Genomic DNA, 23,475 nt, shown 5'->3' on the forward strand with positions numbered 1-23,475 from the left:
CCCATTGCTTTTGTGATTCACACCACAGCTCACTGAAGTTGGCTTGATTATGTGTTATTTACTTGAGTCACACTACTGCCCAGAGGCCCCAGATGATATTGAGACATAATATATATTAAAGCAGGATAATCTCGCCCCAAACAACTTGCAGTCTAAAAAAGGGAAAAGAGAAGTAGCACAATTGGAAATACAGTTCAGGTTTCACGAATGTGAATTAAGTGTGTTACCACTACCCATGTTGCTTTTTTATTTTACTGTACTTTTATTTGTCTACCAATTACTTTTACATCTGCCAGTCTCTTGACGAGAGTTTTGTTAAAAGCTAGCTTTGCCCCACTTGTTACAGACATTTTGGGCTCTCACATAGGTTTTATATAATTGTCACATAAGAAATGAGGCTTGTTAACAGAGTATTCAGTGCAACTGACAAAAAGATACGCTAGCATGAGAAGTAGTGTATAGACAAAGTTTACTGTGATAATCCATCTCTAAAAAGATCCTTGACAGTGTTTTGTACTGGTCCTACAAAGAGATAGGATCTGCTTGTTCTTCTGTACCTACTGAGACAAGCTGCCTAAAAGATTCCAGTTGGTGAGTTTCCTTATTTGGAAATAATATATTTAAATCTGTTTGATTTGGGAACTAAAAATCAATCCCTGCATAACATGCAGGCTGGATATTTAAAGAAAACAGTTAATGGAAGGAGACACTAACAGAATTACATGGATAGAGTGGCTATATTATACATATGTAAAAAGAAAGAAAAGTCAGATTTCACGCCTGCCCATTTTGATGATGCTATTGTCAGGTCAGAAATTCTGAGTCTGTTCTGGAACACTTTCCAGAGCTCAGGATACATGGATGCAATACAGACTAATGGAGTAATTTTCCACCCTTCAGTGCAAACATGTTTCAGCTGTAGCAGTTTTCTGAAGAGGCCCCCCATTTGAATATAATGTCATAATAACAATTACCTAGCCACATTAGCATAACATCTGTCGCAAACACACATTCAGCTAACAGATCATTTCCCTGCTTTACTGAGTTCCTTATTTGGCATCTTAGTTGCTTAGTTTGTGAGAGTAACCACATCGGTGGTTGCTCTCACAGAATATTTTTGTGTTCCTGTGATCTTATCTTTGCTGGTCATAACATCAAGTGATTTTTTCAGTTGAGGAGATTCTTCTTTCTGATACCAGCCAGCTTTGTTCACAGGGAGATAAGAAGTAGGGGCTAAATCTATTATATGTCTTCAAATAACAATTTTAAGATAGATCCTATTATAAAAATAAACCTAATCCAAAAGCAGGCTATCTTCTTAGGTGGCAGAAAAAACAACTTGAAAAGAGGTAACAAATTGATAAGTCACACTTTTATATTTCAGACCTGGAATAGGCCTTTCTGATTAAAGAGCATTTATTTGAGAACACAATGTTTTCCCCTTAGATAACCTTTTCCGTTCCTAAATTACCATCTCCAGACAATCAGAAGGTTACAGAAGTAGACAGCCCTCAGTGTTTCTACTCTTTTGCACTTACACATAGAAGATTACAATCGAGCTGTAAAAATGGCTTGCATTTTCCATAGCTGTATCAAGTGAGATTTGTTTCCATTGTGGTTGGGTGGAGTTACCTGCTGCAGTGGTGTAGATGGGATCTCTCTACACCTATGCATGATTTGTGGTCCTTGTTGAACCATAATTTCCTGGTAGTCAAACCAGGGCCTCCAAGACCACAGGAAACCTGCCATCTCATTTACATTTGTTTTGCCTTTTCACCACAAATGTTACTCTAATTTTCCCCATCAGGCACAGGGGAGGGCTGATGAGAGCAACTGCTTTGTTTTGTTTTGTTTTGTTTTGTTTTGTTTTCTGGTGGAGGGGAAATAATTTGAAAGCATGTTGCCTAGGTGCCATAAGTAAACCAGTGGCTCTCTGGCTGTTCAACTGCCAGCTCATGTCTTACACAGGTTGTGTGTGTGAGAGGTGGCCTGCTTAGGGCTTGCCAAGAAATGCTCAAGGGTCTCCAGCAGGTTAGGTTACAGAGTGCCAGGGGTAAATCACAGGTCTGGGAGGATATAGGGCGCTAGGCATGGCTTTGGTGAAGTCTAAGGAAATTTGTTCTGCAGATGGTAGAAAGCTGTAGGTGTAGGAGTGTAGCACCAACCCCCAGCTTGCATTGGTCCCTGAGAGCTCAGCATGCTGCTGACATTTGTAGATGAAAGAGAGAATGGCCTTTTGCTGAGTAGCTATAGCAGTTAAAACAAAAAAAAACACCAAAAATAGTCTTTGGGCCCAAAAAGCTGACACTGGTGATGAGATACTGTGATGTCATTTTGTCTGTTTGTATGCATACAACACCCAGAAACCATTGTTTGAAGCAGTCATTTATTCCATACGCACCATTGCCCCTGCTCCTATTACAGCAGTCAGGATATCCTTAAACTTTTTTTTTTTTTTTTTAATTGTTGTTTAGCCTCTATCTGTTATATCTTACCCCTAGAAAACCTGAGAAACTCCTTATCTCTGCATCTTAGTCACAACTAGCACATGTCCTCTCAGGAGTGTTTCAATAATTTCTGAGATCAGAATGATGTTATGACAGGGTGTAACAATTTAGTTTAGTTTATCTAGTTAATCCCACTTAACAGTTGGAAAAAAAAATGAGGAACATTAATAGCAAGGACTCAGGGCTATGAGGAACTGTACCCTGAGCCACCAAAATATTTAAGCACACCAATATCCTACTGTAGTTGATGGACTTGTTTGTAGGTTTAGGATATTTGATTTAAGTCAGCACACTCAGATCAAGTCTCATATGAGCAATATTACTTCATTCTTTGTCAATCATTAGCAGGTGTTTCACAAACCATTTTCTGATAGATATGACAGGGTTTCAGGCCTCCTGCTAAGAGAGGTTCCATACCTTTGCCAAAAATCACAGCCTAATTAAGTAGGAGGTTTTATTCTGCTCCTGTTGGTATGAGTGATGAAACAGTAAATGGAAATGACTGTATCAAATAGGATGGATGGTAGAAGATGCAAGGTGGGGAAAGAGGGAAGGAAAGGTGTTGCATTTGTACATGTGCAGAAGCAGAAAGGTTACAGGAAAGACGTGTCATATAATGAATTGGGAAATGAGACAAGGGGAAAAATCAGCGGAAGATTGCAGCCAAATTTGGTGCCTTCCTTCCTCTTCTTGCCACTGGTCTCATCCCCTCACTGTCTCTCTCACAGTACCTTCATCTCTAGAAGCCCTTGTGGAACGGAGCGGTTTTCTCTGATGTTTTTCTCTTGACAGCTTTTGTTGCTTTTTTCCTTGACCAACATTTGGCTTCAGTTTTTAAAACTTGCTGTCCTTTTAGCAAGACAAAACCCTTGTGTGGAAAGATTTGTTTCAGATGTCTGTCTGGTCAGCGTATGTGCAGATTAAATGGAATATCATTCATACATTCACCTTACTGTTTGAGGATACAGAGCAGAAGCCCACCCTATGGTAGCTTAAAGATGAGCTCCCTTTGCAACTAGTTGCTTCAAAGATTAGGGTTTTGTATGTTACCAAATTGCGGTTTGTCAGTCTCAGACCACAGACAGATCTTCCTCAATAATTGGCTAACAAATTCAGAACTAATTCTCGGAAGAAATCAAGGACACCTAGAATCACAGTGCCTTTACTACAGTGGGAGGCAAAGGCTATTTTTCACATCATCTTTCATATTCAGAAATCACCCTTTGTAATTTTGGAAGATGATTAGATAATACAGCCTAATGCAACACTTTTCTACACTGTTAAACACAGTTGTTACAACACAAAAATATGAATTTATAATAGTTATAAATCTGAGTATAGAGAGTAATGTGTGCTGGAATGGGATATGTAGGTGAGAAAGAAGATATTACCCAGAAGTGGCACTTCAGATAAACATTGCAACCAGTGTCTGATTTTAAATGTAGTCAAATGGTTCTGTGTGTTTAACAGGATATTCTGTTGCTTCAGAAATTATTTGCATTCTATCATTATGTAATGAACAGAAACTGAAATAATTTTTCATAGTTATCATAGAGAATAGTATATAAATTATACATTTAGATTGCAAGAAAAAAATATTCAACTGTGGTGTCATAATAAACTTTAATATACTCAACAATTATGTTAATAACAATTTTCAACATTTTGATAAACATTTGTGAACAACTCCAGTTTAAATAATCAAAATGAAAAAAAATAAGGTTTTTTTTAAAATCTTTGATGTATTTCATTTACCATGCATAACTACACTATGTTTCTGGATAGCAAGTAGTTTCCAGTAGAACAATACTGATGTGGCTGCATTACCAGCTTTTTGAGGAATCATCCAAATGTAACAAATAAAGCCACAAACCGTAGTGCATGTTAGTTTAAATTTTTAAAAGTATTTCCAGTGGGTTTTAATTGAAATATCAGGAAAATACTGATTTTTCTTTTAGCAAAAAGCTAAGACCTGATCTGTTGCAATGACACAAAAGAGAGATCTGCTGTTGGCTTCATGATGAGCAAAATGGGCTTTGTAATCTGAGATTTGGGACGTTTTCAGAACATTCTTATGAGATCCAGCTTGTTTTCTATTAAAACTAATGAAAAGACCCCTGTGGCATTTTGCAGGAATTGGATAAGGCTCTCAGTGGTACAGTCTGTTCTCTATATAACTTACTGCTGTTGATGTTTGTGGGAGATAGGCTCCCAACCCAAAGGAGCTGTAAGAGATGATGGATTTTTAGAGAGGTGAGGCAGGTTAAAATAAATGCCATGGCAAAGAGCAGTTAAGAGTCATGTGAAACAACCTGCAGCTTTGTAACATTTTGAAAGGCCAGACATTTTCTGGCAGAGTGATGTGACTGCACATCTGTGGATATTTATAATTTTCTGTAACAGTTGCATGAGAACCTACGTGTGCTAAGGTTCTAATTTTAAAAGTCTCCTACCATGCAAATGCTCCTTACTGCATTTCTGTACAGGACCTACACTTGTGTCGTTCACTGCTGGGCTACTCCAGTTTTCTACTAATTTAAACTATAATAGACAGATGTAGAATCATGCTCTATGTGTCAAACAGTACCTAAGTCTAGTAGGATGATTTTAGTTGTAGTTTAGCCTGTATTTTAAGTTTCTCCCACCACTTTTGTGTGGCTGTCAATATATAGATTTGCATAAATTTTTCTCTGTTGCATCCTACATCTTTCTGCCACCCAGAATGGACCATCCAAATTATTTAAATCCTTTACCATGTTTACAGAAATGTTACAACTCTAATTACTTCCATATAAGCTCTCTAACTAGTATTTCATCCATCAGGAACCTTTCTGTTGGTTTCAAAAAAGAGTTTAATAGAACCCTCTTGGAACTCTACTGGAAGGAAATGGATTTCTTTCCATCAGAAATATCAGTGTCTCAGGTGTTACGCATTCACATGCTATTAAGATTATTTGTTTTCTCATGCTAACAATTCTGTAAGGATCAGTTTCTAATCAGAAACTGATATTTCCTGTGTTTTCAGTATTTCCACGTTTGTCATAAATCTAACACCCTAGAATTATCAGTGGAGTTCAGTAATCTTTCATCAATAATCCATCTGGAAAAAGCCAGTATGATATGATTGAGCCTTCCAAGAGTTGAAATCAATAAAGGTATTGTCCTACTAGTTAAAATATCTTATTTTTGTTTCTTGTATTTAATAATTTCTGGTCACTTAAATGTTGAACTCTGCTTGCATATTAACAAAATGAATTTTGACCTTTATTTTTACTGGTTTGTTTTTTACCTTGAACTCAGCTTCTTCCAAGGTATCTAAACATCCACAAATGAGTCGTGTTTTCTTATATCCTCAGTACATAAATGTGAATGAACACAGTAGTGATTTAAAACAGATTATTGTCTTATATTTATTTCTCACTGACACGGATCATGAAGCTACACTCTTTTATAAGAAGCCAGTGGGTCTGATTCTAGTGAAGAGAAGAAGGGACAGTGTTGGGCTGAGACACTGAGGGGAAGGGGAAAAGTGGGTTTAGCAGGTCTTGGAAGCAGAAATATGATTGCTGTTGCAAAAAGGGTGGACAGAAATGAGCATGTGGGGCATCTGATACTTTATGGGTTCATGCAATATCCATTATACCTCACCAAGGCTAGGAGGGAATTAATGGAGATGTCTGAAAAGCAGTCATGTGAGTCTTGGTGATAAGAAATGTCCAGATGTCATCCTGATCCACCTGATGAAACAGGTATGCATGAAAGAAACTTGGACCAAAAGAAAACCTACTTGTGGCCCCAGTGTGTCCATAGGAGATGACTGTGTTTATGGAGATCGTACCCTGGGGCCAAACTAGTCATGGTGAAAAGTACAGCCCACATGGCATTAAGAGGACTGTATGTATGGTTACCTTGAGAAAGTAAGCAGGGTCTGCCTCAAGCTGTGATAGCCTACATTAAGAGCCACATAACTATCAACATTATTTTACAGAGTGGTAAATCTGTCAGTTAGTTCTGGACAGGATTTGCTCTCATAACCTCTGTTTATCATGGACGTTTTTTAGTAATTAAAATCAGCTTGTCAGTACATGGCTCGTTATTAAGATACTTACAGATTACTGCAGTGCAACTGCTCTGGTACTGAGACATAAGTGCTCAACTGCTATGCATTTAAAGTTATGAAGTATTACAAATGTTATTTAAAAACACTAATAAACTTTCGTGTTAAAATATCATGGCTAGTCTATCACCCATGAAATCTCAGCTTGAATTTATTATCCAGATCATAACAAGATTACATTCTTCATCAAGAACAGCAGTGTTTACTCAAGGTTTTTTCCCAGTGGTTTCTTTCCCTGCTTATCTAAGCTTTCTGTGGGCTGAGGAACCATTTCAGCTACTTCTGCCTTCCCATCAGTCATCTTTGCTGCTTGCTGGTTGCTTTTTGTATCCTTTTCTGTTTCCTCTGGAGGGATTTCATTTGGATCAGGTGTCTCTTCTGTAGCAATAATTTCTTCTACGTGTGACTTAATAAAATCTGATTTAGAAGTGATAAAATTTCCCTTACATTTACAAAGCTCAGCAACACAGAGGTAAGTAGAGTGTGATTTTGCTTTCACATTGGTTATGACCTTATGTTCTTTTCCTCTTCCCATACCCATATAAAGAGATTCAGTATCATAAAAAATGTCACTACTTTTTACTGAGCCAAAAGCAAGTCCAAGCCTTTATAGTCTCTAATTATAAAGGGGTAGAACCTGAAAAACATTTACAGATGTAAATAATTGTTTCTCACGTAAGTCATCTCATTTGCAGGACTGCTCAGAAATGTCTAGGTTGCCCATACCAGTAAGGCAAGAGAGGAAAGAAGTACAGTTAAATATTTGTTCTTGCCTTAGGAGCAGAAAGGGGAGAGGAGTAAGAGTATAAAATGTTCTGTCATCAATGATATAACATACATACACCCTGAATTAAAAGAAAAAATACTTAGGCAATAATATGTAAAACAGATGTTCTGATAATGTTGGAATTTAAGCCTTATTTGGAGCTAAAGTGCTCTACATGAGGGAGTTGTAATTGTGAATAATAAATCAATGTCCAAGTACCAGTTTTATAGTAAGAGTCTAAAACTGTAGTATATAGGAATGCCGAATCACCGGAGACCTTTTAATTTTCCACCCTTTCTCTAAATTGGATCAAAAAATGGTCACTTATAATTCCAACTTTACCATTCAGTATGGACATAAACCTAAGAGAGAATAATTGATTAATCTCAAATAGTGGCTATATGATCAGGATTTTCTAAAACACTTTGGCATTTAGGGTCCCTTAATTAGCAAGGCCTTTTAATTTTTTTAAGCGTCAAACATCTAGCTGCTGAAATAAGTCTCACGCTGGAAAATAACACCATTTGTGTATATATACATGCTTAGGAGCCCTTTCCTCTGCATTCAGAAATTTGAAATTATTTATTATGGCTTAAAAAACTTTCATCAGCCAGGTGAGCCAAGGTGAGAACCAGCAGCTCAGTGGAAAGGTGATTTAAAAGTGTTGATTTAAATTTCTTTCACTGAGGTTTAATCTGGCAATTCATACTTTGCATTAGTTGTTGATTAAAAGCATGCATACTGTAAACGTGGTTGTTTGGGACCTGGGAAATACTGATTGGCACAGACTATTAACTGCATAATGTTTAACAATTTTTTCATTGGAGTAGAAGATCATAGAGGTGAAAGTGCTCTTACCTTTCTTTTCTCCTTCCTTCCATTTACTCGCTGTCTTTTTTTTCTTTTTAGATGTGGTTACGTTATTTTGATTATGTCCTTGGACTGTGTCAGTCTGTCCTGACACAGAAATCACAATCACCTGAAGCAAAGCAAGAACAAAATGTGCACAAGCCAAAAATGTGGATGCATCACAATTTCAGTTTGAAACCACCATAAATGAGTCCCTGGCAGCAATAGGTTTAGAAGCAACTATTACTCTTAACTTTCAGGGGCACATACATCTTCCAAAGCAAAGAGAAGTAGAATCCAGCCTGTTATTTGGGAGATGGCCCTCTTGTATTCCCTCACAGTTCTGCCAAAAGGAGGGAGGCAGGAACACAGATTTTTGAAGATAAAGTAGTAGAAATAAACTGCTGCCAAAATGCAATAATTATTACAAATATGGTAATGCTAAGTAATAAAAATCAGTTATCAGGTATTGCGAAGAGCAAGACATATTCATGTTTGCACTCTGGAGGATGGATGAGATGTGACACTTGCTTTTAAGGTGTATGTCCTGGGACCAAGATGGAGTGACTTGCTTATTATCCTTGAATTGGCTTCATGTCATACTAAGCAAACTTATAAAATAATTTTACATTAGTTCATTAAACTCAGAAAGCTTTCTGTATCTCAAATTACAGATATTCTCATTATTTTGAAATTTAAAAACCTGTTTGACTTTAGTCACAGCAGCTATGTATCAAATAGTCTGAACTTTTTTATTAACACATCAATTCATTAATGTACATAATTACACACTTAAACCTTAAAATGGCAGTGTCATTAAGTTTGATACTTGAGTTTGAACTTTTAGGAGATAAGGCTGTGTGAACATATACACTGTTTATGTGAAATGCTGAAAACACATTAGTTTTACATAATTTCATGTTAAAAATCCCTGTGATGTGAAATCTATTCTGGAAAAAAAATATTTATACCAGATAAACATGTCCCTTGAAACCAGTGGTACTATTCATGTATAAAGTTAACATGTTTTGGTAGGTCATAAATCTGATCTAAATCTGGATTCTTTTTTTTTTTTTTAATTATTAAGATCATAATAATTAGCCCTTTATAGAAACTGATTAAAAAATACTAAAAATTGCAAAAGTCATCACTTCACCATTGATAATTGTGTTGAATCTTATTGTTACCAGAGCCATTAAGAATTCTCTCATGCTTCCACTTCACCTTTAACATTAGCTGACAGTAAACCTCAGATGGCAAGGGTTTAAGTGAGCATTAACTGTACAGCAGTTACTGGTGGCATCCTCACAGAAATGCCAATAATGCAGCAAAAAGAGTGCCTGGGAAACAGCGCTATCTCTGCAGTCACAGTAGCTAAAAGCAACAAGAGAAAGTATGTGAAATGTGCACACAGATCATGCTTATACTGAAAATGTGTATGTTAGTTCTTTAGATTTTCATGTGAAGAATTGTGCTGTTGTGAGACTAGTAATGAAAAGCATTATGAATATGGCACATTACTCTCCTAATTAGCAATTGGGTATATGTCATATATCTCCGTCCTGCTGGACATATATATATGTATATTATGTTGCTCTTCCTCAGCTAATAATAATCAGTGGCACTGCAAAATAGCTGGCATGGAGTTCTTCATCTATGTAAGTGTGTTCAAAGATCTGGACAAATGTTTTTTGTCTGAAACATTTTTATCTGAAAAAAAACCCACAGTTTTTTCTATGTTCCAGTGAAAAGTCTTCTTGTAACTTTAAAAGATCTTGACAAAATATGTTATTTCTGATCTCCAGTGTTAAGTTTGGATGAAATTAACTGAGGCCTCAGTCTAACAATATACTTACCTAACACCCTTAAATCAAAATTCATGAGCAGGTCCATTCAATCACATGAGACTACTCCTGTGCCCAAATTTGCAAAAATACCTTGTTGAGTTGAGATGTGAAGTAGTGAAGGTCTGGACCAAAAGGTGTGAACAGATGCCATTGTGGGTTTTGTCGTGAACAGTAAAGTGAAGATTAACAGGGATCTGAAAGGAAGCTAGAGGTAATTACAGTGGTGAAAGCATTAAGACACTGAGATACTGTGCGCAACTACCAGAGCCGTGACTAGTAAAACAAGACACAGTGAAACAAGCTTGTGATGGAAGGAAAGAAGTGAATTCAGTTTATTTGTGAACATAGAGGAGAGTTCATACATTTTTGCAGACACACACACACACACACGTCAGTATTCTGGCCTCCTAAGCCTAATTTTCATCTATGTTACAGTACTTTTACCCCAGTTGGGCAAATTAAACATTATTTATGGATGTAAATGACACCCATATCAAGGCCTCTTAAATTAACAGAGCAATACAAAGGGGCCTTAATGTAGAAAAAACTCAGCACTAATTCCTCTATTATTTAATTCTCTAACACATTCAATCTATGCTACTTTACCAAAGTTGGAACAAATCTAAACTGCTGCTCAAAAATGCCTCAAGCGGTTTTCATCTTTCCATTTACCTCATTAGTTGCCTCCACTGAAATGATTTTTCACCCTTTCCATTTTTGTTGTAAGATCAAATGGCAGACCTGTGTTTACAGCCAGCATGCATTTGTCCTAGCTGAAGATGCTACAACTAGGTTCTGTGAAGCTAGCAGTAAGAAAATACTTAGGAAAGGCCCTGTTTTTCTTGGCACAATTAAGGGAAGCAAAAGTGAAGTGAGTGGAAAATTCCAAGGCTGCCTGCTAAAGCAGAAAGCCATTTACACACACATATTATGTCAGCCTATCATCCAAAATCTCCCCCATACTTCTGTTTTCTAGTCTTAAATTCATGCTTTCGTTTTCTTATCTTCTTTCTTTTTCTCTTGCTCAGACTGTCTCTCTTCCTCAGGTATGAACACACTTACAGTGACGTCGCTGGTCTCTGTGCCATACTTGTTTTTCACCACAAGGCTGTACTTCCCAGAGTCGAGTGTGGACACAGTAGAAATGGTAAAGCTGACTTTTTTTCCAGATTCAAATTTCAGGGTGCAGTTAGCATCTGATACAAATGACTTTTCATTCTTCAGCCATGAGACCTCTGGGGTAGGATCTCCCCAGACAGTACAAGAAAGATTAAGTGCCTACAGAAAAAGTACAAAAGGATTAGGAGTAAGAGCCAGTAAATATTTGCTGTGGTTTTTCATGCTTCACTCTCCAAATGATCCAAATCCCCATTTGGATTTCCGCTTTTGGTAAATGGATGCATATCATCATCAGTAATCAATATTTTTTGTGAGAGTTTTCTGTATCATCAAGGAAAAGAAGGAACTCAGTTAATTCAAAAACTCCATTAAAACCTTTCAATATTTTATGGACCTTCTTCTCTACTGGCATAATCATTAGTAGATCTTTCTCCATGCATATTTTTTAATATAAAATTAGATATTATCTGCATTTGTATGTTAGACCTGAAATGAGAACTTGAGGAACAGTCAGATGGATTAGTTCACATTAAGTTCACTATATATTTACCCCAGAAGTAAAGAAAGTGTGCCTGCCTTTTTAACTAAGAACAAAGTGTCCCTGGAATATTTTGTTTAATTTAGGACCTTTTTAAACTGTGCCCTGACAGCTCTTCCAACAGACTTGAATTGTTTTACGCACTCCTGTAAAACTATTTTTAACTGAAATCAGTACAGGCTGTACCCTTTATTGGTGTTCATGTAAGTGTTTCCCTTTGATGTTAGTAATGTTCCTAAGGGCTGAATTCAGTCCCATCAGACTGAAGGAAGTATCTTCATTGTCAGACAGTCAGTTGTTGAAGAGATCACTGGCAGTTGGATACTTCCTGTAGGCTGGCAAGTCTTCTGTACACACAATGTTCAGGCCTCCTTTTTTTGCTGTCAGCTGAGAAATTCATGTTTGGGAGATAACCATATATGTAAATGATCCCCTCCTCCAGTCGCCATGCTATGGGAATCTTCTCAAAAGAGTTTGCAAAATTGAGTATCACATAGAGAGTCAAATGTGAAAAATGTTCATGTGAAACTTCAGTGGTACATAGGCCTTTCTCTGGATCTTTATTTAGGAAGGAATCCATTTATATCTAAGTATTAAATAGTACATTGGTCTGAACTTAAACTGTTATTCAGAGTGGAATCTAACTTTTTCATCAGTTGGAAATTGAAGAATTTATACTGAAGGGAAAATGGTCTTCAGTGGTGCATTAGGAATGGACTAAGTGATACATAAGGAGTGGACAAGCTTACACTTGACTGGCAAGTGGAAGCTTGTTTCTCTTCCATTTTGTTGGGTTTTTTTTGTTGTTTTTGTTTTTGTTGTTTGTTTGGGGTTTTTTTTGTTTTTTTTTTAAAGGCTCTTGATAAAAATACATCAAAAATAGAGAGAACTGAAGAGCACTCACATTGTTGATCCTATAGGCTGTCATGATTAAAATCTACTATGAGAAATCTATTTAACAGGCTACCTTCCCTTCACCCCTTTGCTTCTTATCTGGTAGTATGAGGGTGGGAGATGGGACAGAAGAGAGACACCCAGAGGGCTTTTGAAATTAGAAGATAGAAAAAAGGGATACTTCTATAAAAAAAAAAAGATTTTTGTACCTCTGAGAACCAAATAAAAATCAAATAAATCCCACATGCCCTAGGGACCAAAATGAGACCAAAAGGAGGGGGGAAGAGTAACACATAATTCTCGGTACTGAAGGAGAGGCAGATTCCAAGTGAGAGGTGGTTACAGCATGGTGGAAATGGCCTCTATCTGATTTCCTGTAGCACCGACAGCTGGTGACTGTGTGGGGCTGTTGACTGCCTTCTCTCATAGCCCACTGGTGTCAGTGTGGTTTTGATTGCCGTATCAGTCCATCTTTTTGAAAACAAGAGGTTTTACATTTCCCCCTCTTCCTTAGCACTCCCAATACAAACACAGCCTCAGCCAGGCATTGCACCTGGGTCCCTTCAGGTGCTCTGCATTTCTTTACTGTCTTTTTATTCTTTAGCAAGCAAGAGATCACCACCGAGTGGCCCCAGCTGCCACTCCAAGATGCTCATGAGCTGATGTCCATGTCCAGACAGCTCTATTAGTGGCATCATTCAAACCTTGGATGTTTGAAGTGATGTCAGTACTCCTTAATTCAAAGATTCAAGCAGCAGTGATGACTCATTTCTTCTTCCAAATCATTTCTTAAAATAGCTGCATTTTGCTTAACCTTGCATCACTAGCTCCTGTTTGACATTGGTGGTCCTCTTGATGTTCCCAACTCTTATTATTTCTTTTCCAGCTACTAATATGCAGAGATGTAGCTTATCATTCACTACATAGATGGTGAGAAATTTAGTTTTCTGGAAGGTAGTTTCATAATTATGGAGCCTTAGCCAAGGAGAAGTGATTGCCCACTGTGACTGTACCTATCTGTTTCAGATTTTCTGTTCTTTGGGCAGGAGAATGTCTTTGCTCCTATGTGTCTTTATTACTTACTAAAACCCCTGATTATTATGCTGTATTCAACCTGAAATCCTTATCCTGGTAAAAAAAATGTCATGTATTCCTGAGGGGAAAAGACACCTTTCCCCTTCAAGATAATCCCCCTTCTCCAGTAGTTGTCTGTCTGTGATGATTGTCTGGGGCAGTGGGATGGGGAAAAGAACTGGAAACCTGTCTAGATGTTGTGGTTAGTGAATGAAATCTATCAGGAAATCTGATCTATCTGAAAAACACTGGGTGAGTAGACCCCATCTCTTTGAGCTGGATCTCAGTATTTCAGAGTTTCACACAGAAGTTCCCATAACAAGTCTGGACCTGGGGCACTGAGGAATGTGCACCTGGAGAAACCAGCAGCTGCAAATCCAGACCCTTTGTGCCCCCTACTACCTTTTCTGCATTTCACTGCAGATTATCATGAGTAGGGTAGCATAGGTGGCAGAGGGAAAGGTGTCATTGTATTTCAAGTATTGCCATTCCTCTTGCATATTAGCACAAACTCACATTCATGGTGGTTTGGACTAAGAGGCCGGTGAGTGAATTGAAGTAGCTCAATCAAGAGAACCTGATCCCTTATTCCAGCCTACCTGTGGGGGCACATACCCCTGGCAGAAGGGTAGAATGGGGAGTTGGTGGGCAGAAGGATGCAACGTGTTGCTGTCTGTCAAAATCCTAAGTCTCTCTTTCTAAAAAATAAAACTCCCTTACAGGAGTTTTCATTAAAACAGCCAATTAGGTTAATTTGGCCAGTTGCACACAAAACTTATGCTAGTATTCTCTGTCAGGTCAAATTCCTCTGTAATATGAACTGACACTTAGCCTTTTCCAATTATATCACACTGCTGAAGAGCATTTATGTCTATCAGTGGAAGCCTCTTAGGCCATCTGGAACGCTGTTTGATTAACACTGGGTGAACACTGGTTCATTCATTCTCACACATATCCTTCAGCTCACATGTAAAAAGCTAATAAATAGCATCTCAGTCACAGTGTTAAGTTTAAGTTTAAGACATGCATATGCTTGGAAGTTCAATCTAGGGACACCAATCTGTTCATATAACTCTGTAATTATGGCTGCACTGCTATTCAGAATCAAAGTTTGCAATTGCCAGTCCTCTGCTACCTCATTTATTGTTTTTCAAAATCCTTGATGATTGTGCAACTTGTGTGAATTACACAACAGAGAACTGCATTCCCCTCTCTCCAGCATATATGCAAACAATAGACAGATGGGCCAGCACCACCCAAACAAGCCCTGTTTTCCCTGATCACTCTCTGCCCTACTCCGTGTCTCAAAACGATCGTCTACTGAATCCAGAAACATAAGGTCAAGGATATTTGTCTCAAGTTCTGGGAGTTTTTCAGTTACTTATTCAAACATTACAAATGTCCTTGCTGTCAAGGACAATGTGTGTCTGGGTAAGATGTTGCAACTCATTTGTTACAAACTCCCTTTTTATAAACATTACAGATTTTGCTTTAATGTGCTCATTCTCAATTTCATATCAACTATTTTTTTTTGGCAGAAAGCTTAAAACAGGTAATAACCACACAAATTTATCCCCTGCCAAAACAGTATGAGAATCTCGTCTCCAAGCACAAGCACCATTGCTGAGAATCTGCAAATTCGTTGTTTCTTTGTGTCTTCTACCAACAGTTACAATGCTCGCATGAGTGATTCTTACTTCTACAGCATTTCCCAAACTGCTGAATTCTTTATTGAAAGGTTTAATCAAATGTTATTTCATTTTGTACTGCAAACATACTTAATTTTCCCAGAACTGCTGCAGTCCACTGTCTGTTGGCTACACTATACCTCGCATTAAGTGATTCAGACCAAGATTTTAGATTCTTAACACTTCTGCTCATCTTATATTCAAATATTTTTAACCCAGCTGACCTACTGCCAGATAAAGCCAGAAATATCAGGAAGTTATCTTACTGTAATTGTCTTGTTACTAGTTTCCAAAGACATTCACGTGCCCTGTTTGAACGTTCCCACACCCTGTAAAGAGGAACTGGCTAGTGGCAGACCAGTGGGAAGTGAAGAGCAGGCTGTCCTTGGTCTCGGTACTATTAAGCAGCAACCTGTAGAAGCAGTGTGCTGGGAAAAGGTTGCGAGGTTGAGAACTGACTTTCTGGGTCATCTGTTCTGTACTCAAGCATCAATGTAGCCATGCTCCTCCGGGAGTGCCTTACAATAATCTTTTGGCTAAACATTCCTAATATAATCCAATGTAACAGCAGCAACTTATTTTGACTTCCCTCTCATTTACCCTGATGAAACAGAGAAAACTTTCTCCTTTTGGCTGGACAAGAATTGAGTTATGGTTTACTACTTTTACACCATTTAAAAGCCAGCCTTGACACGTGTGACTATCTTGCCACATTGCAAGGAAGTTAACTGCAAAAGACATAGAATGACTAGCTATCTTGCAAAAAATGAATTAAATTTCCTTGATACTCCGTTACAAAAAAATCTAATTGTGAAACCTGTGCATGAATTTTTAAAGAGCTGGTTATATAAGGAGTTTTAGTCTCAACTCACATTGTCATCTCACTTTTATCTAATGCTTAAGGAAAGACACTGCCCTGAATACATAAACCCATCTGTGCAAGACAGTTGAATTATGTTCAGAAGGCAGGGGATGAATAAATAATGTAGCAGATTTTAAAGATGGCATCTTTTAAAAAAAAAGGTGAATATTTTCCCATCATTGAAAGGCTTTCAAGCTGTTGGACTGTTGTGTAAAGCTTCAGTTAATTTACTGTACCTTGCCCTCCTGGATGGTGACAACATCGGGCAAACCTCCAAGTACCCGTGCACGATCTGGAAATAAAGAAGAGTAATTTTCTTTAGTGCCTCAAAATCAACCATGTCTCAGATTCTGTTTCCCCTCTAGATCTTTCCTTTTATCTTATTTATGTACAACTCATCTCTGATATCTGCACTAGCAGAGAACTATTCGTCATTCTTAGCACACCATTTGGACGTTAAAAAACGTTGAATTCACAGAAAAAGATGTGTTAATAGCTGGTGTCAATCACTTACAGAGGAGAATTAAAGTACATGTGCTGTGTCCTGCAGATTTTGCCATTAATTCAGTGTTACTTCTTAGTACACAAAAAAAATTTGAATTTTTGAGATCTGGTGCTCTAAATTTTTAATATCGTAAACTCAAAACAGTGTGTTTCCAAAAGGAAATTAATGACAACTAATTAAGTAGTGGAGATTAGGTTTTAATCTAAGTCCAGAGACAGACTTCAGTCTCAGTGAAAACAGTGAAATTCCACTGCTTTATATGTATCTGGGTATAAATGAGATTGATATCTAGTCTAGTTTTAAGCTCAGAATCCTGTAGGAACCTTATACAAATAAACTGATCACATGAAGGCTTTGGTGCACTTATTCTGGAATATGGATTTATTTTGTTATATGTCTTGGTGGAGCCTGGCAGAGGAAGGAAATGACTATACAGAATGTTCCCCTCTAATGTTTCGGTAAAAGATGTGCTCTGGAGCACAGAGATAACAACCTTATGAGACCAGGAACAGGACTGTGTTATGTCAGTTAACATGCCAGTCCCTTATGAATGGTTCAGGGTTAGAAATTAAATGCCCAGGACAGCGTTATTACTGATCCCTTCATGATGTCTCAGCTGGGACACACAGGAATCACTGTACATATCCAAGCCCTGCTCTATTTAGAGGATATGTCCAGGAGGAGTTAGCTCAGATCTCTCTACGCAATTTTCTCCAATAATTTCAAATGCCAGTTCTGCCCTCATTTTTATACAGGTCTGAAAGTCATTTGCAGTGGGAGAACTTTTCAATGTGTTACATTTTTTTCCGTGCATTTTTCTGTAAGTAGGGAGAATATTAAGCTCAGTAATTCAATTGAATTCTAATGACTTGTTCCTTAAGTAATTAATACATACTTTTGTTTTAGTTGCTATGTTGGAATTGACACGCAGGCAAAATTATGAGGAGATTCAGGGATCTGTCTTTAAGCGATACAAAAGCTACTGTTGCTTTCTTACCCATTTCTGTATGTAATGCAGAGTCATTTGACATTTTAGATAGTTCAAAACTAGCCAAGTGATTTTCTCCATCATTGAAAACAAAGGGACTTTTGTGCAGAGAACACGAATGAGCGATCTCAGCAATAAATCTAATTTTTAGAGAAGGCTAACTGGTGATGAGAACAGGAGCTTTGACAGGAAAAATCAACATAACCCATAACTGTAATGTGATTAGCTGCAATGTGCACCAATGTTAAATCACTAAGTAGGTCCCTCTCCTTGTTGCTCCTTGGTGTAAAAACAAACTCGTTCTCAGATGAGTACATGCACATACACACGTCTATGTGCCCTCTCTTTCCCAACACACAACCTTCCTGGAGAGGAAGAAAACCTTCATAAACAGCTTATTGTAACCATTGTGAAAGAAGGCCCACTTACTTTTCTCTGCAATCGCAGCTTGCCTGGAATTGAAAGAAAGAAAAAGAAAGTCCGATTTCAGTTAAGGTTTACTTAGAGTGATTGAAAAATAGCTCATCTTTTTAACTGCCTTTAATCCATTACAGAAATTCTCTCTCATCATTTGGCAGTACTGCTTTTTCTTCATTACCTAACTGTTATATAAGGGTTACACCAAAAAAGTCACATGCAAAACTCCTACAGGCTTCTGCAGGACTAGGATTTGTTTCATAGGATATAGTTAGCTCCAGCACAACACAAACAAATACTGTTATTATTTTATGGCTGCCACTACTGTATTTAGATGGCATGATACTTACTTTAATCTCTGGAACTCAGCAAAGGCTTCATCAAATGCTTTGTAAAGAGAAAAGTTGATTTTAAAGGTAGGTTCAGAGACAAATCATCACAAGTTTAATTTTAAAATGTAGAAATACATGTTAAAATGTAGACATCATTAAAGAAATATTAATGGATGGATGGATGTTGTATAAGCCCTAAAATGCTGAATGGTTCAACTAATAAAGGCCATCTCATATATAGCAGCTATTATATATACATATAAATGCATAAACACACCTTTTTTTTCTTCTAAAAGTCAGGCTTTAAGACAAAGAGACAGCAGGAGACCAATAGGCTGAAATCATTTCACAAAACAGAGGAAGAAACCTACAATACACAACCTAAATGATAGCTTACAGCAGTGGTCTCCCAAACTTTTTTGATCATACACTTCTATCTAAAAATTTTTTGAGCACACACCCTCAATATATGTATACTTATTTATAAATTATGTAGATGTACTACTGAAGCTCTCATTTTTTCTTCCCACATCCTAACAGATCATCTTGCACACACCCCACTTTGGAGACCACTGGTTTATGGAATACAAGAGATCTGTGTTTTTCCAAGTGCTTTTCACATCTACTCTGAAGCATCAAACTGATGGCCACAAACAAACCAAACAGCAAACTGCTGTCTCCTTTGTAAATTCAGGCTAAGCTACCATCATGTGGGAGGTCAACCTCTCCCGCTTTGAAAGGGAAGAAGAAATCTCTTTTCTCAGAAAGTGGAGAGAGAGTACAGAGGGAGAAACATGGAGATGTTTATAAGGTTATTGCCCTTACTCAGAGCTTGCAGACCCAAAAGGAAGCTTTAGGAATGGGAACAGCTGGGGAAGGAAACTCAGCAGTTTGGAAGGAGTTAATCTGTTCCCTAGGATCTGAGAAGTCTCTCAGAGTAAAAGCTTCCAAGAGTCAATCCAAATAATTTTAGTTGTTCCCCCAACAGTGCTGATGAAAGGTCTTGACATCCCTAAAGAATAAGGAGCCCTATTATATCCATCAAAGAAATACAGTAGAAAAGTAACAGAACAAACTCGTCCCTCATTTCCTCCTCCAAATATTGGAAGGGAGAGATACAGAAGGCATTCAGTGCTACAACTTGTATTTAAAACTTCCAATCAATGCCAGCAACACAAGGGGTTTTATAAAATAGCTCAGAAACTGGGCTGACATCTCAGTAGGCCAACTGTAAGCAGGTATTTGGAATAGGAAAAAGCCATTCATAATTTATGACCCAAGAACACAGGTTGGGGAAAACAAATGGCACTGCCCCCACAAACACTGCCGGGCTGCTGGGTGCACACACAGAACCTACAACCCAAAGGGTAGCAGGTCTGTAGCACGATCCTGCTGTAGATGCTCCTGTAATGCCCAATACAGATGGTGCTAGCAGAGGGAGTGGCCTACCTTGTCCAGAAAGATCCACTGTCTTTTTGTGTCCTGTTTTACCATCAAAGAGTTCCATTGTGTATCTGCCTTTGTCCTGTGGAGTTGGCTCATTGATCTGCAACCAGATCTGCTCCCCGGTGACCCCAGTCTTCACTCGGTCTGTAAACCTAATCTGGGTATCGCTGAAAAATACAAAACAATGTTACCCTTTCATTTTATTGCAGTATAAGTGGGATTTGCTCATGTTGAGTCACCGAGCACATCTCCAGTTACTAAATGATTTGTGAGGTGTTATGGTACGCCACCATATTTTGAAACTATTGCAGTTAAATTCTTGCAAAAGCTGTGGACCAATTGGGCAGAATTGGTTTGAGAGTCTTTCCCTGTTCAAGGTCCAACTCTCCTCAAAGCTTGCAGAAAGCTTATACATCTTAGTCTATGACATAGAGAGAGGGGAAAAAACCCAGAATACTTCATATTCACTTACAGTTTGGAAATACTTAGGAATCCTGGTGATACTGGGTCAAAATGGCTGTCAAGAAACAGGAAAACCTCAAACTGCTTTTATTTCTCTGAGAGGGTTGCTGGTTAGCATCAGTGTCAATAATTACAGCACATCCTGGGCATTCTGTGCGTCATTTACATGAGTTTTATTGAGAGATAAGTAGTTCAGATTCCATCCTAAAGACTAACTGCTACCACGTCCACAGGAAGTGAAACAGCAAGAATAGTAATAATAGATTTAAAGCAATCTAACTTGTTTACTTCTTTGGGTTTTCCAGTGCATGCTGTTTGTGCTGGCCGAGCATTCAGAGCTGTCTCATGGATTTGGATATGCAACTCCCATTAATTTTATGGGGAGCTGGGCATTCAAATTCTTGAAAATCTCAGTTCTTCTGTCTGTCTTGGTTAGATTCTTGGAGCTCACAGGAGGGGCTGTCTGGATTTTACTGCCCTCGGCACATGCTGGAACTTGCATTGCCTTCTAAACATGAACCCATGCGTGAAGAGGATGTGCCCACTTGTCCCACTTCCCATGAACTGAACCGCAGCTTCTCGACAAGCAGACCTCCAGGCTAAGTATCTCCGAACCCATGGTGCTGGCCTCTTTTAAAGCTTGTCGGTCTCTCAGGTTATATTTGCATCATTCCTTAAAACTGATTCAGGGAAAGATGCAGCCGCTCTCTGGGAGATGAGAAGCACTCTGAAGCAACATGGCCCTGGCAGCATCTGCTGGTATGGGACTGTCTGTCCCATGAGGGAAATGACAGGAGGGCCCTGCACCACCACCACCTGGCTCTTGTACTGATTTCACTTGGGTGTAATTCATTGAAACTACCTCATATGACAGGACTCATAAGAGATGAGAAGAAACTTGGGCCTCATCTCTCTCATATATCCAGGTTCTTCCTGAGTCTATAAAACCAAAATTGCACCGACTTTTGCAAAGTTTTGCGTACTTACTTGTGCAGCCAGCCTACTCTCAGATCTTCCACGTAATAAGTAACATAGGAGTACAGTCTGATACCCTCAGCTGTGCTCTGGATTTTCAGGTCTGTTGCAGATAAAGCTGAAAGAAGACCACATGGTTTTATCCAGACATTCATTGAGTGTCACAATGAGTCATTCATTCGAAAAGAGAATTAAGTGCTTACCAATCCTTCTGCATACTTCATTCATCAGATCTGCAAAAGCTGTGGAAATAAAATCCAGAGACTAAGACTCTGTGTCTGCAGCTCAAGCACAATCAATAAGAGGACAAGTGCTGGCTCTGAAATATTCTCCCCAGTAGGTTTGAAAAATAAATTGTACCTGCCTTATAAAGCATATTAGAAATCTAAGTAATGCAGAAATATAGCCTGTTATTCCACGATTTCCAGACTGTATTTAACTGCAGCCTTGATGAATACTGCTGCAGCTGAACAAATTTTTTTTTTTTAATTTTTATTTTTAAATTACATTATTCGGTTGGAATGCTAACCCATCTATATACATTCTAATGTATAGGGAGTTCCTCCACTTGCTTGGAAACGTATGTGAAATTTTAAAAATGTAGCAATCAGTATATAGTAATATATATATAGTAAAATATAATAATGAGTGGGAAGGCCCCTAAATAAAGGAATGGCAAAACATAATAAAAATGTGAAATCTTTTAGAAGTAACTAGTTATGTGATTTTTTTCTATGCTTTTAGAATTCAACTACAGATGGCCACCTGAGGAAATCTGTTATCATTTGCTTAGCGTTAGTCATCATACTCTCCCAAAATTATACAGAATCCAGAGGCAATAAGCTGTATTCAAACATTATTTGAACTGAAAAATTCTCATTTTTTTTTCTAATGGGTTGATCCTATATACATGAGGAACAAAGACACAGGAAGGCATCACATGCAATTGCCTGTATTACCCCGAACCCGCTTGCAGTCAGGCTGGTGTGGCTGACAGCGTGCAGAAAATGGCTCTGACCTGTGTCCTTAAGCTTTAGCTCACTGGAGTCCTTTCCTCTGTCGTCCTTCAGTATGACTTCATAAGTGCCAGCATCTTTCTTTGAAAACTGCAATATTGTAACAGTAAAACCAGTTTTCAGAACAGTTGCTGGAGAAAAATCTAGATTTCACTCCTGAACCCGGCTGATGTCTGGTCCCTGTCCCCAGGAAGGTGCCCGATGCCCGGGGCTGGGGCTGTCCCAGTGCCCCCCCATCTGCCTGCTCCTGGCTGGGGCGGTGGGACAGGCCTTGGCTGGGGAGTCCTGGCCTGCAGCCACGGGCGAGCCCCCGGCCCCAGGCGCCCTGACACTTCTTCCCGTCCTCAGCCAAAGAACCAGGAGCAAAGAGATGAAGTGGTGAATGCGGGTCAACCCCCCCGCATCTGCAGCAGGGCTGGGTACAGACCAGACTCCGAGAGTCTCTGGTGACTCCGAGAGGTCGTCTTCTGGAAGCCTGAGCAACAAGTGCTTTCCAAGTGCCACCAGAAATGTAAATGTGGTCTCATTCTGTTGTTAAGCTGACATGCAAAGGAAGTGACAAGCTTATTATCTCTTCTGTTATCATTTCCTGAAAATCTGAACAAGCAGTTATAGATAGACATTTGCTTTAGCTAAAGCACAGATGCTCGTGAGTTTTTCCATTTTTAAAACCCACTTCCTTTTCTGATTGTTCTGCTGAAATATCAGATTAGATCGTATCATTGATCTGAATTAGTCACATTAACTTCAGCTGAGGGCTAACAGGGACAGTCACTCACCTCTGATATCAGCAGAGTACACACACCATCTTTAAAGTCATGTTCTTCATCTACCATTATCTCCCTGTCATCCTTGTACCACACAATGTGTGTTTCCTTCTTAATATTAGCCACCTAAATGGATGAAAACCACATCGTAATTATTCTCTTCATTTGAGAAGGGGAACTTAGTGTTGCACAGGTTAGTCTGTTCGAGTCTCTCATAAAAGAACAGCAAGCTTTGCCACTTGATTGCAGTGAGTTTTTGCAGGCTTCCATTTTAAAATGAGGGATGCAAGAGGAAAAACAGCAGGA

The 23,475-nt window shown here is 38.5% G+C and overlaps 1 protein-coding gene across 2 annotated transcripts in view; it reads right to left on the reverse strand.

Moving 5' to 3' along the window:
• Positions 1-6,757: 6,757 nt before the first annotated feature.
• The window catches only part of MYOM1 (myomesin 1), a 72,914-nt gene continuing 56,196 nt past the window's right edge, over positions 6,758-23,475 (reverse strand). The window contains exons 29-39 of one of the 2 annotated variants that reach the window (XM_042798234.1): positions 23,182-23,295; positions 22,405-22,492; positions 21,590-21,628; positions 21,399-21,504; positions 19,953-20,116; positions 18,522-18,558; positions 18,184-18,206; positions 16,498-16,553; positions 11,149-11,364; positions 8,249-8,369; positions 6,758-7,041 (exon numbers count right to left, since the gene is read on the reverse strand). In XM_042798234.1, coding sequence (XP_042654168.1) covers positions 6,827-7,041; positions 8,249-8,369; positions 11,149-11,364; positions 16,498-16,553; positions 18,184-18,206; positions 18,522-18,558; positions 19,953-20,116; positions 21,399-21,504; positions 21,590-21,628; positions 22,405-22,492; positions 23,182-23,295 — 1,179 coding nt within the window. In that variant the 3' untranslated portion in view covers positions 6,758-6,826. Of the gene's footprint in view, positions 7,042-8,248; positions 8,370-10,388; positions 11,365-16,497; positions 16,554-18,183; positions 18,207-18,521; positions 18,559-19,952; positions 20,117-21,398; positions 21,505-21,589; positions 21,629-22,404; positions 22,493-23,181; positions 23,296-23,475 lie in introns of those variants that run through there. The other variant, XM_032987696.2, reaches the window with a different exon arrangement.

This window comes from Tyto alba, unplaced genomic scaffold, assembly GCF_018691265.1.
Source record: "Tyto alba isolate M040663 unplaced genomic scaffold, T.alba_DEE_v4.0 Super-Scaffold_27, whole genome shotgun sequence".
Classification (NCBI taxonomy): Eukaryota; Metazoa; Chordata; class Aves; order Strigiformes; family Tytonidae; genus Tyto; species Tyto alba.